The 16,423-nt window shown below is 36.2% G+C and overlaps 1 protein-coding gene across 1 annotated transcript in view; it reads right to left on the reverse strand.

The window, feature by feature from the left end:
- The window catches only part of LOC143282942 (transportin-3-like), a 34,337-nt gene extending 18,067 nt beyond the window's left edge, over window positions 1–16,270 (reverse strand). The window contains exons 1-16 of the mRNA XM_076588845.1: window positions 16,046–16,270; window positions 13,311–13,400; window positions 12,295–12,336; window positions 11,750–11,821; window positions 10,982–11,055; window positions 10,460–10,523; window positions 9,660–9,752; window positions 8,408–8,551; window positions 7,547–7,621; window positions 6,868–6,968; window positions 6,297–6,372; window positions 5,062–5,124; window positions 3,645–3,791; window positions 2,835–2,942; window positions 2,320–2,417; window positions 1,483–1,622 (exon numbers count right to left, since the gene is read on the reverse strand). Of these exons, the coding sequence (XP_076444960.1) occupies window positions 1,483–1,622; window positions 2,320–2,417; window positions 2,835–2,942; window positions 3,645–3,791; window positions 5,062–5,124; window positions 6,297–6,372; window positions 6,868–6,968; window positions 7,547–7,621; window positions 8,408–8,551; window positions 9,660–9,752; window positions 10,460–10,523; window positions 10,982–11,055; window positions 11,750–11,821; window positions 12,295–12,336; window positions 13,311–13,400; window positions 16,046–16,162 (1,504 nt within the window). The 5' untranslated portion in view covers window positions 16,163–16,270. The remainder of the gene's footprint in view (window positions 1–1,482; window positions 1,623–2,319; window positions 2,418–2,834; window positions 2,943–3,644; window positions 3,792–5,061; window positions 5,125–6,296; window positions 6,373–6,867; window positions 6,969–7,546; window positions 7,622–8,407; window positions 8,552–9,659; window positions 9,753–10,459; window positions 10,524–10,981; window positions 11,056–11,749; window positions 11,822–12,294; window positions 12,337–13,310; window positions 13,401–16,045) is intronic.
- Between the last annotated feature and the right edge of the window lie 153 nt (window positions 16,271–16,423).

The following is a 16,423-nucleotide window of genomic DNA, read 5'->3' on the forward strand; positions in this document are numbered from 1 at the left end:
TACTGGGTCTACGGCAGGTGACAGTGAGACAGGTGACAGTGTGAAAGTGAGAGTGACAGGTGAGTCATCTATCAGAACCAGCAGGTACAGTAGTACTGGGTCTGTGACAGATGATTCATCTATCAGGACCAGCAGGTACTGTAGTATTGGGTCTGACACAGAGGTAAAATCTATCAGAACAGATATTGTAATAAAGGGTCTGACAAAAAGAATTCAGATCTAACAGAACCAGCAGGTATTGTAGTACTGGGTCGCACATAGAGAATTCAAATCTACCATACAGGGTCTGACAAAAAGAATTCAGATCTAACAGAACCAGCAGGTATTGTAGTACTGGGTCGCACATAGAGAATTCAAATCTACCATACAGGGTCTGACAAAAAGAATTCAGATCTAACAGAACCAGCAGGTATTGTAGTACTGGGTCTGACACAGAGAATTCAAATCTATAAGAGCCAGATAATGTAATACTGGGTCTGTCTGAGCAGTACATCTGTAGAACTCCTCTTGGGAAGACTCTCTCTGATACTAGATCTGTCATCTGTATTAGTGTTACAGTACCCACTGGTTCTGACAGATCTGTTCTCTGTCTCAGGCACAGTATTACTGTATCTGGTTCTGACAGATCTGAATTCTCTGTCTTAGAATGGTCCATACAGTATCGTATTGTATATAACAAATGATTTTACGCAATACAATATGATACTATATGGAACAATATAATTTGTACTATTGCTTACTATTTCATCAGCATAATATTGATTAATCTGACACCAAATGACTAATATACTGTGCTGCACAGTACTGCTTATTATATATAATGTGATGTAATGTAACAAATGTGCATCACCATGATTACGACACAGCACAGTAACACACAGTACAATGCTATATATTTCTGTCCAATTCTGGTTCTAAAGAAAATTGACACGAAACTTTCTCATTCTGAGACACACAGAAACACTACTTAAGTGTGTTGCTAATGAAACTTTTCATACATACAGTAAAATAAGGTCTGTGATGCTGGACTGTTTCCATTCCATCACAGTAGTTTCTAAACTCATGAAACAAACAACTTTTCTATTCTGACAATGACAGACACAAATATATTCAGCAAGAGGAGTTAAGTTAAAAGGTTAAAGATCCCAAATTCATAACCAATGTGTCAAGGGCTTGGCATAGAAAGGCTGGACCCAATCCTCTCTTCCCACCACTTTAACCTTTGAAAACCGAAGTCAGGTATCCATTTACACCCTGGGTGAAATGAAGAAAATCAGAATGAAGTGCCTTTCCCATGGACACAACACCAGGCTGAAATAGGGCTTTGAACTCTGATAACTGGTGATCACTGGATCAGAAGTTCAACATCTAACTGATCTGACCACTGTGCCTCGTGGAGGAATTAAAGACTCATTCCTATACCAACCAGCCATGTCTATTCACCAACAATCAAAAAGTCAAAAAGCTCAGACTTCAACATACCTAGTAACTGTGGATGTTTCTCTATCCATTCTCCAAGTTCCCCCAAGAGCTGTGTGCTGGTGTAACGCACAGCTACATGGGTCTCTGCTGGCAGTGACAGGATGGCTTGTACCACTTGGGGAACTATCTCGTTCTCCTCCCTGTAATAACTTTCTCTTAGCAACATCTTATGTTTGCTTCTGTATAGACGTACATAAGTGTGCCTGAGAGGAAATTAACAGAAACGCATGTCAACTTAAGCAATATTTTGAGAATGATTTCTTTGTGGATACGGAAAATGTTCACTCATGCATGTTACACATATATATTATGTTTACAACTGCTAATATGTAAAGTAGACCTGTGATCTATGTAAGCTGCAGAATATATCCCAACAAAATTATGTCACAGAAATTACAGGATTTGTTGTGCATCATTTCAATAATAACAAATATTTTTGTCATGACTCACAATTGCTATTCAGTTTTGTCTCACTACGCCTAACAAGACTGAAAACCATTGTCCACACACATGTACACACCTACCCCTGTCCACCCCTCCAGAACAAGCAAACAAATAAACATCTAATCAACACAAATGTATACAATTTTCCCCTAGGAAAGCAGTGTTAATTTCACTCAGAGAAAAATCTGTTGAGACGAAAACCCTGTACAGTACATGCACAATACACATACAACACAACAGAAATCAACAGACAGCAACACAACACTGTATGTAATGTGTGTTGAGTTCTTCACTGTAACATCTATTCACATAGTGTGATTTTAGACAAACAAAATGTAATGTACTGCACAATACATGGCGCACATTGCAGTCCTCTCAACATGTCAAACTTACGGCACAATGTTTTTGGCCAGTGCTGTCATGACGAAGAGAGCAGCTTCTGATGTCTCCCAGCTGGAAACTGTGGACTGGCTCTTGAGATTCTCAAACATCTGAAAGGAAAAAACAACATACACAGCATATACATCATATCCAACTGCTAATCCTAAATGTCTTGCAGCAATGCTTAATTACTGTTGGTTATCGCAAATTAAACATTAAAAAAAAAAAATTCTTTGCATTACCCAGTCACAGAATATTCAAGCAATGGCAGAGAAAAAAGCTGAGACTGGTGATGGAATATTCAATTTTCCAACACTATACAAAGCGATGGTCGAGCTTTTGGACAAAAAAAACAACAAAAACCTCCCAGTTCGTCCAGCTATTTTGTCTCTGCTCTAAAACAACTGTAAAACTGCACACTCAGCTTGAAACTGACAAAGAAAAGAACAAGATCCATTCCACTATTGTCAAATACTCAAAGCCACATCCAGTGACATCCAGTGACAAGGTTATGATGATGAACAAACCTGGGCAAAGCAGCATGAGGAACCAGCAATGAAGACAATGTCTTTGATCAGTTCAGACACACGCAGACGAAACTCCCCAAAGTCTCCACTATCGTCTGGAACACCTTCCTGTGCACACACAAAATGTCCCTGCATGTTACCTCAAATGCGAGACATCTGGGCAATCGATTTTTCCAATCATTAATTGAATCTCTTTCTTGAAATATGACTATCTATCACAAATAAAAAATACATATAATCCAAAACAACTATAGCTGAAATCGGTTTTGTCTTTTTCAAGTAAACAGATATATTAGAGAATCATTTGTAGTTCCCGAAATATTCATCATTATCATCATAAGTTTAACTATAACATACATTATCCAATCATGTTAAGCAGAAGGCAAAAAACTCTCCTTAAAAATACCCCAAACAGTAAGCTTCTTGAGGATAAACGATCATGAAAAGCAAAAGAATGAGAATTACCACTCACTATCGTTCCTTCTTCAGTCAGATCTGTAACAAAATTTACCTATAAGTATACCCATTCCAGACATTCACTCATATTCCCACATTTACATGGTCAGACTTGGAACGAAACTGACCATTCAGTATACCCATTCAAGACATTCACTCTCATTCTCACATATGGTCAGACTCTGAACAAAATTTACTAACTGGTGTACCTATTCCAGACATTCACCACCATTCCCAAACTTGCATGGTCACACTCTTATTCCCACACCTTCATAGTCAGACATGGAACAAAACTGACCATTCCGTATACCAATTCACAACAATTTGATGATTTAATCCCATTCCCACACTTACATGGTCATTCTCCAGCTGACAATGCCGGCACAAAGCTATGATCAGTCGCTGTATGTATGGACGGAAGACTTGTGTCAAGCTCTGGATGTTCCTCTGATATAATTCTTCTGAGAGCCGGTACCAGAAATTGAAAGTAATCTCAGCAACCTGTGAACAGCAAGAAGATGATCAACAAATTATGATCTACACATGTACACAAAATGATCTTACAGCTCATGAAACAGCCAGAAAATGTGCCAGTTTACAAATGTCGCACACAATTCTTATTGTCATTAACAAATCAACACATATTACTATCATAAACAAAGGATGAAAACACACAACACCAGTAAGACAATGACAACACCAAATTAAGTTCAGGATCATCACTCTCTATAACTTTAATCACTTGCCTAAATACAATGATTATAGCAGAAATAAATAAAAATGTACACAGACACATATATATCTATATCAGAAATACATAAAAATGTACTATCTATCTATCTATCTATCTTCACAACTAAAAAATACCAACAGACAATTCATTCTATGAGTACCACCCCCATCCCCACCCATCCAAAAAAAAAGGGGGGAAAAAATTGTGAGAGAAACCAATCCTCATGTCCGGAGAGAAAAAAACCTAAATAAATTACTGAATAAATACAGTTAACCCTATGCAGAAAAAGGAGAAAAAAAAAAGAAGAAAAAATGGCTGTGACATAAAGAAAAGAAACAAGACAGAAATAAAGACACCAACAAACGAGAGAAACTTTCTACACAGGAATTTCAAAAATGGGCAAACTATTTACAGTGGTAAAAGTACCCAGCATATGGGTTCTGTTTATTGCAAGAGAGGATGAAATTTAACAAAACGGTCCGAATGTCTCATTGATAAAAATCCTGCAGTCAGTTTTGTCTTCTTCCCTGGTCTCATTGATATTTTGATCACAGCCATTGTTGCTAGCAGTCCATCTGAACACACAGGGCCATGTCAGGGCTGAAAGCACTATCAATAACCATTCCATAAAACCTGGTAAGTGATACCATTTTATTTTTAATGTGCTAAAGAAAATCAGGCAAAGGTACAGTCAAATTCACATACATAAACCTTGGACATGCCTCTGATGTTGACCACTCTGTCAATTGTTAACAGGACCTTTTTTTTAAAGTAACATGAACAAAAACATAATTACACATAATTAACAAGCATATAAATAACCAGACATACAACACCCCCAAAATGCCAACAAACAGTTCATATTCAAAGCACACAAAAAAGAATACAACATAGTACAAATGCCTAACTATTAAATCAAGACATTATAAACAAAATACAGGAGAATGAACCAGCAAAGCAGAGTAGACGACATAAAAGAAAAAGAAACAGCCAGAAACACAGACAGCGACAGAAGCCCCCAAACATCCAGTCACTGACCTCATACAGGTGATGTCCCACACAGGTCAGCAGCATGTCCACTGTCAGTAGGTTCCCTAACCCCTGGAACAGCAATACAGTCAACATCATGTTCTGAGTGATATGTTTTCCAGGAAAGCTGCTTGCTTCTTTCTCCGATACCTTATCTCATACTGTTTCACCTTCTCTGCTCTTTTCAAAGACACCAATACAAACAAAACAAGATGGAGAGATGGGCTACGCTATAAGAAAAATTACCATTGGCTCTCCAAAAATAGCAACCAATAGCAAATCACCTTTTAGAGCTGCATGATAGCTCTCTTTTTCTGGTGACCACTTGTCACAGTCAGACTCAAAACATCGTCTGCTAGAGGAAGACTGTGCACATATTTTTGAAAACAAAACATGCTAGTCTTGGAAAATATTACTTGCCCGGTCAGGCAAGTTCGGTAAGGGCAATACTTGCCTGACACAATAATCTACTTGCCCCGGGCAGTCGGGCAACCGTTAATGTCGAGCCCTGATGTTGATGATGTAGTCTGTGTCACTGTATGTGTTCTGTCCAGAATTTGTATTTCTTTCCATTTAATTGTGAACAAGAAAACTGAGATCACGCCATCTACTCACTAAGCATTGCCAACACTACTGCAACTGAGATGCAGTTATATGGCGTTTTCAGAATCCTGGAAATGGCCTCAATGAAATAAACCGTTAATGACACAGGAAACACTGCTTTATTTGGGAGACTTACAAACTCTTATTGGTATGACTGTGAAGGTTTTTTATCCTACAATTTTTTAGCTAAATTTGGTATTGATGGACAAAGTATTTCCAGAGAAAATGGCAATGTTAAAGTTTACCATGGACACAGACATACATACAGACACAGACACACAACTGAACACTGAGTTAAAACATAATCACTTTGTTTATATAAGTGAGTCAAAAATTATAACCAGGAAACAAGAACAGACCACAGACAGAGGAAACTCTTTTCTTTTCTTTTTTTTTTTTTACACAAGTTTTCTCCAGTGGAACCTTTTTTTTTTATCATGACAAAATGCCCATGACATAATATTGACAACCTCACTAAAATAAAGCATAACCTTTATTTGAAACAGGGAGAGTTATCTGAACATTTCAAAACAACAACAACAACAAATAACAAACTAGAAAAAGCATGTGTCTTCACCACTAAATGGTTAACTACATAGGTCAGATGCAAACCTTTAAATCAGGATCCTGTAATCACTCACCTGTGCAGGACTAGCAACAATGACTTCCAATAATGACTCAGCCAGCTCTGTGAATATCCGACAGTAGTTTATGCATCTGAAACAATGAAATTAACTTCCATTCTATGAAAAGTAATAAAGCTGGAAATCGATCAAAATTCTATGTTTGTGTAAATTCACATCATTATGTAACTTTTGAGAATTAATCATCACGTAAATGCACACCGATCAGCCTGTTAAATTTGTTAAAAATCATAAATTATAGACTGATTAAATCATTGAATCCATTCAATGACGTGACTAGTTGACATCTTTTTGATGCCTCATTGAAAGTGAATTCAACTGAACTGAGCTTCAGTTTCTTTCAAAAATCACAAAACATTTACACAAAACCTGTCTGGTCAGGATATGAACCAACCCCCCCCGCCCCCCCTTCCCCCACCGCCCTCCCCCCAAAAAGTATTCTATAACAAAATACTTTTCTCTCTCAATCCAAGTTTTACCAGTCTAAGAATTACTCACACACACACACACACACACACACACACAGCCAACCACCCTGCCCTCTCAACCCAACCACAAACACACTGACTTGTCTGTGTCGTCCTGGGCAACAGCCATGTGGTAGGGTTCCAGCAAGCTCTGCACTCCTTCAAACATGCTCTGAGCCAGCTGCTGGTACTTGGACAAGTCCTGAAAACAAACCTGTCCTTGTCATGGCCAGTAACACTCATATATCACCTCTCTTGTTTCTGTCAAAAAGAAATCAACATATTCACCTATCTATATATGGATAGAAATACAATGGATGCAAAGATATGGAGTATATTAACAGGAAGTTAAGAAGTAAAACAAAATGACAAGTTAACCTTTTCTATATAATGAATAAAGTGTTCAAATATCAGTATCCCCAGCATTGTCACAAACCAAGTTCATAGCAGTAATGGACAGTTATCGTCATTCAAGAATGTATGCCCAGTTTTGTAACACAGAAAACAAAACTGGGAAGAGAGAGACAAAGAGTAAAGTTATTTTGAAGGAACAAAGTCATGTTTATCCTAAATTCAGTTAAATAAAAAAACTGATGGACTGGCCTGGGTGGAAATGAAACTGGATAAATGGATCCTTTTCGTTTATCATTATTGTAAGGCACAACTTGGTCATCAAACCATGCAATGTTCCGCTGCACATACTTTCAGCCATAACAGAATCTGACTTACCTCAGCAAAATTCAATGCGCATACTTTCAGCCACGCAAGATTCTGACTTACCTCAGCACAATACAAAGCGGCACATATACAGTCTGCAGCTGCTTCATGTAGGGAAGACGGGCAATCCAAGACAGCCTGTAGAAATAGTGAAACTGCAATTATATTCCACGAAATATCATCATCAAACTAATACAACTTAAGACAACACAACAATAAGACTGTGCCCTGTGAAAACAATCAGACATGGTATAGATGTTTCATTTGCAGAGTAAGTCTGACGTAAAACCACTCACATTATCAGAACATTAATAATCTGAATTGCTCCTTTTGGCAGGGTGGGGGTGGGGGTGGGGTTGGGGGGTATGACTGAGTTTGATTACAATGTAATGCAATACATACAAGACATCACTGAACAGCACAACAGAGCATCGCAGAGCATAGCACAGCACAGCAAAACATGTCATAGTCCTAAATGTCATCCTTTGAACAGTCTTGTTTTTGGATAAATGCAGAGTTTGTCAAATCGTCCTCTCACAAATTACAATTTGAAATATCTTACAAACTGAGAAACCTGGCGCCTGAGCAACCCAGGCTGAATCACCTGACATATATCCGACAACTGATACAACCTTTAGCAATCACAAGCCACCACAGCAAAGTCGGATATAGATTTTCTTCTTGAGCCATATTCAGGGCCATAACATCTTGATGACATAAACACAGCAAACAGAAATCTATGTGCTTTACTTTGAAAGAAAAAAATGGGGACATGATATTGAAGATGGTCATAATAACTCCAATCAACATAATGTTAAAACTGGTTATAACAATTCAAGCATACGGCCACCATCACATTATCATCACATATCCTGACACATGATTTTACTCAATCAGCATGACAAACACACACACACAACACACCAGGGCTCGGAATGGAGCAGCCAATATTTTGGTCTCCAAGAAGACCTCCTGGGGGATGGCTCCCACAGAGAACCAGCTGCCGATGACTCGGAAACAGCGAGCCTGCAGGCGTGAGTCCTCAGGGTAGTTGTCGATGCAGGCAGTCTGTTGATGATTACAATCACTATCACAATGGGGTTAATTTCTCACCAAGCCACTCACTGATGCCAATTAACTATGAAACTATTTCTTTTGTGAAATGATTGTTTACAGACTCAGAACAGAAATCATACCTTTACTCAAAGAATCAAGGACAGCAAACTACGTTTTGGTAGCAAAATTCATTTCCCTCTTTCTTTCTCTTTGAAGTCTTTCTGTAACGTGAAAAACCAAGAAAACAGTGGGAGGTATACGAGTCAATATGGGTGTTTATTTCACATATCGAAATCACATACATATCTAATTATCAATACAATTTTGGAAACAAAAATATTTTTAAAAGAAAGAAAGAAAGAAGTAATTTTTCAATCCATATCATATTTTTGGCTCACTGTCAAAAATCAGATTTTGAAGAAACCAAGAGTGCAGTGCCAGAAAGTGAACAATTCCACCCAACACAGCCCATTCTGTCTGGGCACTACACTGTTTTAATAAAGGTCAATTTTATGACCTTCTTTCAAAATTTCAGTATTTTCCTGTCTTCATAATAACTTTCTGACAAATACATTTCATTACTTAATTTCCAAACACATGTCCAAAGCTACATATAAAAACTGACAAGTGGGCAAGATGGTGGACAAAGAGGCGGAAACCGTTTAGGAATATGTTATAATAAAGCATGAAAAAGTGAATTTAAAAAAAGAAAGCAAAGAAAAATACTGCAAGAAATGGTGTTTTTGTGTCAAATGCCGTCATAAAACTAGAACTGAGCTTGCCAAGTGTGATTTTAACTAATCGGGCAACAATCCAGAAACAACCCAAAGGAAATATTGCCTATCAGGATGCTAACAATATAAAATTTTGTGATCTGGCATTCCAATTCAATCCTGGTGACTTTTACTCTATTATCCCATAATGTTTAATACTGTATTAATTTGTAGCTGATACTAAATTCACATTTTTCAAAGATACAGTACAAAATCATCAATGACATCATCCGGCCATCAAAATTATGAAACAGTGAGAATAGCCTTAAAAAGAAAAAAAAAAAAGAAAAAGAAAAAAAAAATATATATATATATATAAAATTAGTAAAGACAAGAGCAATACTAACCAGCAGCTGAAGAATGACAGGACAGGCAGCAGTCAACTCATCCAGAAATTCGGCCCGTCTGTTGGCTCCTAATCGTAGTGACCGACTGTTCACCTGGTACAATTTGATTAATGAACAAGTAAGTGAGCAAATGAACAAACATCTCTAAACACACAAAAAATTTAGCATATCCATATCATTTTCTTCTGAGTTTAAAAGAACAAACAGAAGTAATACTGGGGGGAAAAACAAAGAAACACCACCAGTTTCTGCTCTTCTTTTTTTAATTTTTTTCTAAAATATACAATGCCTTAAAATATACATTAAACAAATATGAAAACCTTCCTGTTGCTGTTTAAATGCAGACATCTAAAAACTTTATTTCCAAACAAAACAGTCTTCAGATCATAAAAATCTGCAAATATATGAACACACATACACATGTATGTGAATGACTCTTCTTTATTTTATTTTATTTTTTTACCAATGTGTCATGGGTCCAAAAATTTAAAAAGGTGAAGAAGAAAAACAATTTCCAAAGCCAAAATGACCTTTCAACAGCACTTTTTCAATCTCAAAAGTTTACAAGTTGTTGCAAGGACTCCAAATTAAGAGTGATTAGAAAACAAAAATTATATGAAACAGTTGCAAATACTGAACAGAGGTCTAGTTCATTCAGACTATCTTGAAACCCTGCAGAACCAACTGCAATAAATCCCAAATCCCTGTCCTCCCTACTCTTCCTCTACAACCATACATCCAACCCACTCACACATACAGAAACACAGAAATGTTCTAAGAAAATAAAACAGACCACCAACCTCTTCTGGGACCACAGTCAAAACCTCTAACAGGAATGGCAGCTGTTGTGCATTGGAACCAAATCTGTAAGGAAAAAAGAGAGATTCATATTTCATAACTGTTCTATGCTTAAGCGTGTGTGTGTGTGTGTGTGTGTGTGTGTGTGTGTCTGCACAAGTACCCACAAGAATTTCCAAATTCATTTTCACAGATTAAGTGAGAATGGATGACTAGAATGGCTAGATGGTCCTCGTTGATCCCGACGGATGAACCACATGCTTAGGCGTGTGTGTGTTTGTGTGTGTGTGTGTGTGTGTGTGTGTGTGTGTGTGTGTGTGTGTGTGTCTGCACATGTACCCACAAGACTTTTCAAATTCATTTTCACAGATAAAGTGAGAATGATTTGAACATACAGACAGAAAAGGAATATGCTGACTTCATTCCACAAAACTCAAACCATCAAAAAAAGAAAATGGAAAACAACAACAACAACAAAACTTTGCACACTTACTAGTTTCTTACACAGTGCACACTCTTCTTACCTGCTGATGAGGTCAGTGACGCTGTTTTTCCAGGTAGACATCTGAAGAGCCAGGTCTGCTAGAGCCAAGCTCAACTGTCAAAAGATGAACAAATAAATATCTTTTATTCAAACCATTTTATACTAACTACATGAAATGTAGAAATAACTGAATAAATTTAACCCGAAGAAATCTTCAAAAGAATAATAACCAAACTGCATGTGTGTGTGTGCTCCCATCAGAATAATTCAAAATATGCATTTGCATATGTGCGTGAGACAGCTAGAAAGACAAGGAGACAGAGAGTGAGAGGCACCATCAGTAAGAGTATCCACATCTCTGTCACATGTGCCCATAAATATATGAATTATGATGTTTACTGTGCAAACACAAGAGCAGTTTGTCTTTTCCATTATTACAGAAATGACTTTTTTTAATACAATACTATTAAAAAGTATTATCTACACACTTACTTGTTTTTCTCCAATTCTCTTAATTTTCTATATCTTCCTCTCGCATGTATGATCATGATACCAAGGATGTTTTGTGTTTACTTCAACCTGATTATAAATAAATAAATAAACATATGAATAAATTCTAAAAAATCGATTCAGGGGATTTCTTCAAAAGAAACTAAACAAATAAGATTATGAACAGGATTTTTCGTTTGTTTGTTTTTTTGTGTGTGTGTTTTATATGTTTGTCTTATCCAATAAACATGTATGGAATAACTGCTTCTTGAATCTGTTTTTCCCTTTTATAAAATGGAGTCACTTTCCACTTTCTTACCTGTGTTACAATGACTGGGGGTGTGTCGGCAGAAATCTTGGCAGCATGGTCCAGCAATGAATCCCTGAGTGACTGCAACAAACAAATACCCCTCTCACAGTGAATCACATGCACACTGCTAGCAAAATCATTAATATCTGACAGTATGTAAAAAGACTAAGGAGATTTAATGGATTATCTGTTTTCCTAATTTTTCAAGTTATTTCAATATGGTATAGGACCTAGGGGTGAGATCTTCCATAAACACAATCCCAGAGCCACAAAAAAGTTCCCATATGCATACAAAATATAGTCAAGTACCCATTAAGAAACAAAAATGAACAATGTATCATAATACAACTATCATTTATAACACTATGCCCCGAATTCAATTATTACCGCATAACTTAAATGCTATGTACTGATAATCTGATTTTTTTTAAAACTTTTTTTTAGCTGAAATTTGGAAAGAAATGAGTAATTAATGATTTTCTTCCAATAACAATGGTAAAAACATAGTAATGCAACCATGACAGTATGATGAAGAAACTACTGGTGATGCTTACCTGATGTGATGTCTGTGGAAGCTCATGGAAAGCATACTGGATCTGTACAAGGTTAAACAAATCAAACATTGAATCAGTATTCAGTATTGGTTATTAATAATAATAGGCCAGAAGATGGAAATAGTTCTAAAGTATAATTTCAAGTATTCTCAAGTGATGAACCTAGAACAAAACAACAGTAACTACACACTGTAATTTACACCCAATGTAATGAAAGAAACTACCAAGTAATAGGGAGCCATTTTCTATATTGAAAGTCCGAGTTCGTGATTATGTTCAGCATTATTCCAGTGTGGATATTTATTTTCAAAGTGACCAACTGTGCTTCCTCCAATACCTGTACCATTTATCAGTTACCCAAACAGAATCACACCAACTTACAGTTTAAGCTACACCTTGAAATTATTATGTATTTAGCTATTTTTACCACATTCAACCATGATTTTTTCTCACAATATTTCATTATTTTCAGCATCCCCACCACACCCCTTACATTATGATTCTGATACTGGTCAATGCTTTAAGTTGTTTGTCAGTGTTTACAACCTGAGACAAACACATACACGTGCAAGCACACACACACACTCTCTCTCTCTCTTTCATTTTTCTGTTATATATATTCCATTATTCAGTACACCCAATGGATGTCACATAACAAAATTATAACAAACCAAAACATAAAATGTAATCTTTCTAAATTTCACAACTATCTAATTGAGTAAAACTGTATTGTGTACAACACATAATGATAATGGAAAATTTTCAACTTTTACACATACAAATAAATCAAATAATTTGTACATCACAGCCAACATAATGGGAAAAACACACACACAAAAAAACCCAACATGTACATCAAATTGATGATCAATTCATAGTATATTTGGAATTAATTCATAATCACGAACTTGACAAAAAAGAAAACATATTTATTCCATAAACAAAACAAAACATAAAACACAAAAATTGCAGTAAATTCACTGACTGGCAATACAATATTAAAACAAAAATGTCACCTTTGTTCTCATGGTCTGTGCAGCAAAGTAACATGACTCCAGACTGTGATTCATACGCAACAGCTGGTCTGCTATTTGCCATGCATACACCTGAAAGTTAAACACTAGTCTTGAGGATTGCTTTATTTTTTAACAAATCACAATCTAAAATAAAATATCTTAAGTGAAGACTACTGCACAGAGTAAGGAGATTTTGAGAGTCAGAGTGCCAATTACGCGTTAAGAGCTGAAACACTTGACTGAGGGGCCTTCTCTCAAGACCTTGTATGTCCAGCTCTCTCCAGAGTTTCTCATCGCTTTTAAAATAGCAAACTGAATCCTTCAATGCAATAAGCAAGCTGAATTGAATCTTAAGATGCCATGAGCAAACTGAATATCTGGGTGTCATGATTAGCATGACATATTAATTTTTCAACCTAAACTAACCAACAATGAAAGCTTTCTTAAAATAATGACCTGAACTTGTTTTCTTTGTTGAAAACTTCTAGAACCTTGCACAATTTGCCATAATTAAAGATATAACATTTGGTACTGATCAGAAAGATATACCTTAACACTTGTAGTTGTACTCATGCCCCAGTTCGGAAATCTGTGACGCACTTCTAAATACTAACTGAGCTTTAAAAAATATATATACTACTAACCTCAGACTATTGTGTCAACCATATTGATTTTTTTTTTTTTTTTTTTCCAAAACCAAGAATTTCTAATGTGTACCAATACTTCATCTTCATAAATCATATTCTATCTTTAATGTCTAATTGTTGTGAGACAAATCAATGAATAATGATATAGTCTCACAGTCAGTGGCTGGCTAGAAATATGTAATTTACAATTTAATAAACATTTGCAAATCATAGTTTTTCCCAAAAGTTAATTCTAAAATTTACTGACTTACTTTTTTGATATGTTACTTTCAATTTCTTGCTCTAACCTTTTTACTATGCATACTTTTATAAGGCTTTTTTTTTTTCAACACTAATTTTCCTAATTCTCTAATCTTGAATTAACTATTTAAAAAAAACACACAAAAAAACACATCACTCTCAACATCTCAGTCCTATGGATAAAAGGATCTTCATATACTTTAGAATTTGATATAGTAATCATGCTTAGGAATTTCAGTATACCGAGGGCTCATGCACTTGTAGCATGTCTACACATATGCTGGGCTGGTACAGTGGTAGATTTAAAAATCTCAACCCCTGGTTTAATATAAAACACAACATATGCTGACAAGATTCAAACACATGTCTTTCAGATTAAAACTTCAATATCTAATCACTTGCTTACTTAGTTACTATGACTGTCTTTACAAAGTCATCTTCAAAAGAACAAACAAAATAATTACTTGCACTTATTTTCTTCCGTTATTCTGTAATTGTCATCTGTAACACTCCATCTTTCTCACTTAATCTTAATGAGTTGTATTAACATATAAATAAGATAACATAACTATAAAAACCTTTTTAAAATCTCCAAAGCAGAATCACATAACAGATAAACTAAAAATTAACAAGAAAAGAACACAACAATTAAGATAATTGTCAAAGGTAAAATTCTTAAGAAAAATCCATTTAAATTGGTAAATTAAAAACAAGACTGGCAAAGCCTTTAAAACTCTAACCATACTCATAAATCATATTCATAATCATGTCATAGTCTCTGATTCTGAATCTGAACTTCGATCTAGCATTTTCAAAATTTTTAGCACCTATCTTCATCATGAAGCATTGTATGGAGACTGATCAATACAACTACAAGACCCAAGGTCTATGACTGCATGCATAACTTTTCTAAAGCTCTCTACTTCTAAGCTTTTTCCATCATTCCGTGACCTTGACCTTCTACCTGAATTTGGTTGAGTTCATGTTCATACCATGACAACAATTTTTTTTTTCTTTTCTTTTTTTTTTTTAAACAATTTTGATCAAGATTGCAGGCATAAGGATAATAGCCGAACAGTTCAACCATTGGACTTTCACTCTGAGAGTCCTGGAGCCAGTTGCACTGCTCGGACAGAAGAGCCTAGTATGGTCGTAACCTGCTACTAACTGTGTGTAGTCTGGAACTGACCAACGGTGTAGTTCGGTCAATGTAGGCATTTAGTCACGTGTAACTGTCAAAAAGTTAGAACCAAGCAATGCAACTGGCTCCTGGGTTCTATTCTGATATCTGCAGCTGGTGGGTTCATGATGTATTTTCAAAATCCTCTGGACAACATATATATATGTATGCAGACCTCCTGTAGACTGAACCCCCTTCATGTGTCTGCATGCAGAAGATTAAAAATTAAAGATCCTGTAATCCATGAACATGTCAGTGTTGGGTTGTCATTTTCAAAAGGAGAAATACCTAGCTCGAACCAACTACAACAAGAATCATTATTCAGTCATGTAACTGAAGCAAAAGAAGAATGCTTTGTTATCTTAATATTCTTCCTGAAAATCATCATCTATCAGTCAGTCATCGTTACGGTGTCTGATTTTCATTAACTTGGATTAAGTATCTCTCTACGACTCTAGACTAAGTCACACCCAAAAATTGTTTTTTAAATCTAAATTGAATAAAGTGCATATAAAGTAAAAGGACGCAAAAAACATCAGGAACAACAGTAACATTACTGACATATAAATTGGTGGTAGATGAATTTACAAAAGTCATGATACGAGACTTGTTGCAACTGACCCAGAGCAGACCCGTGTGAAACTGAAACTGTGGAAGATTGAGTTTACCGATTTTTGCAGTTCCCCCAGCCACACTGAGGCCTTCTCCTTTCCCATCACATCAGGATTGTTGTACAATGCCTGCACCGCCTGTAACACCGTCTCCACAGGAGGCGCTTGATCCATGACGGATCTGTAACTTGAACAACTATATTGCTGTCACGGTGATCAAACGGCACACCAAAGTAGGATTTGGCTTCTTTGCACTGTAACACTCCCGATGATGGATGCCGACCGGAAGTTCTGTCACGCAGAGAATAGACCCGCAGTCGCTTCTCATCTTTGATGACGAAATAATAGAAAAAGGCGATACGATGGAGAGGCACATAATTAGTACAAGTCACTGCTTTGAAGCATAGCTAATTATTTATTTTACTTTTTTACTAC

This window comes from Babylonia areolata, chromosome 6 (genome assembly GCF_041734735.1).
Source record: "Babylonia areolata isolate BAREFJ2019XMU chromosome 6, ASM4173473v1, whole genome shotgun sequence".
Classification (NCBI taxonomy): domain Eukaryota; kingdom Metazoa; phylum Mollusca; class Gastropoda; order Neogastropoda; family Buccinidae; genus Babylonia; species Babylonia areolata.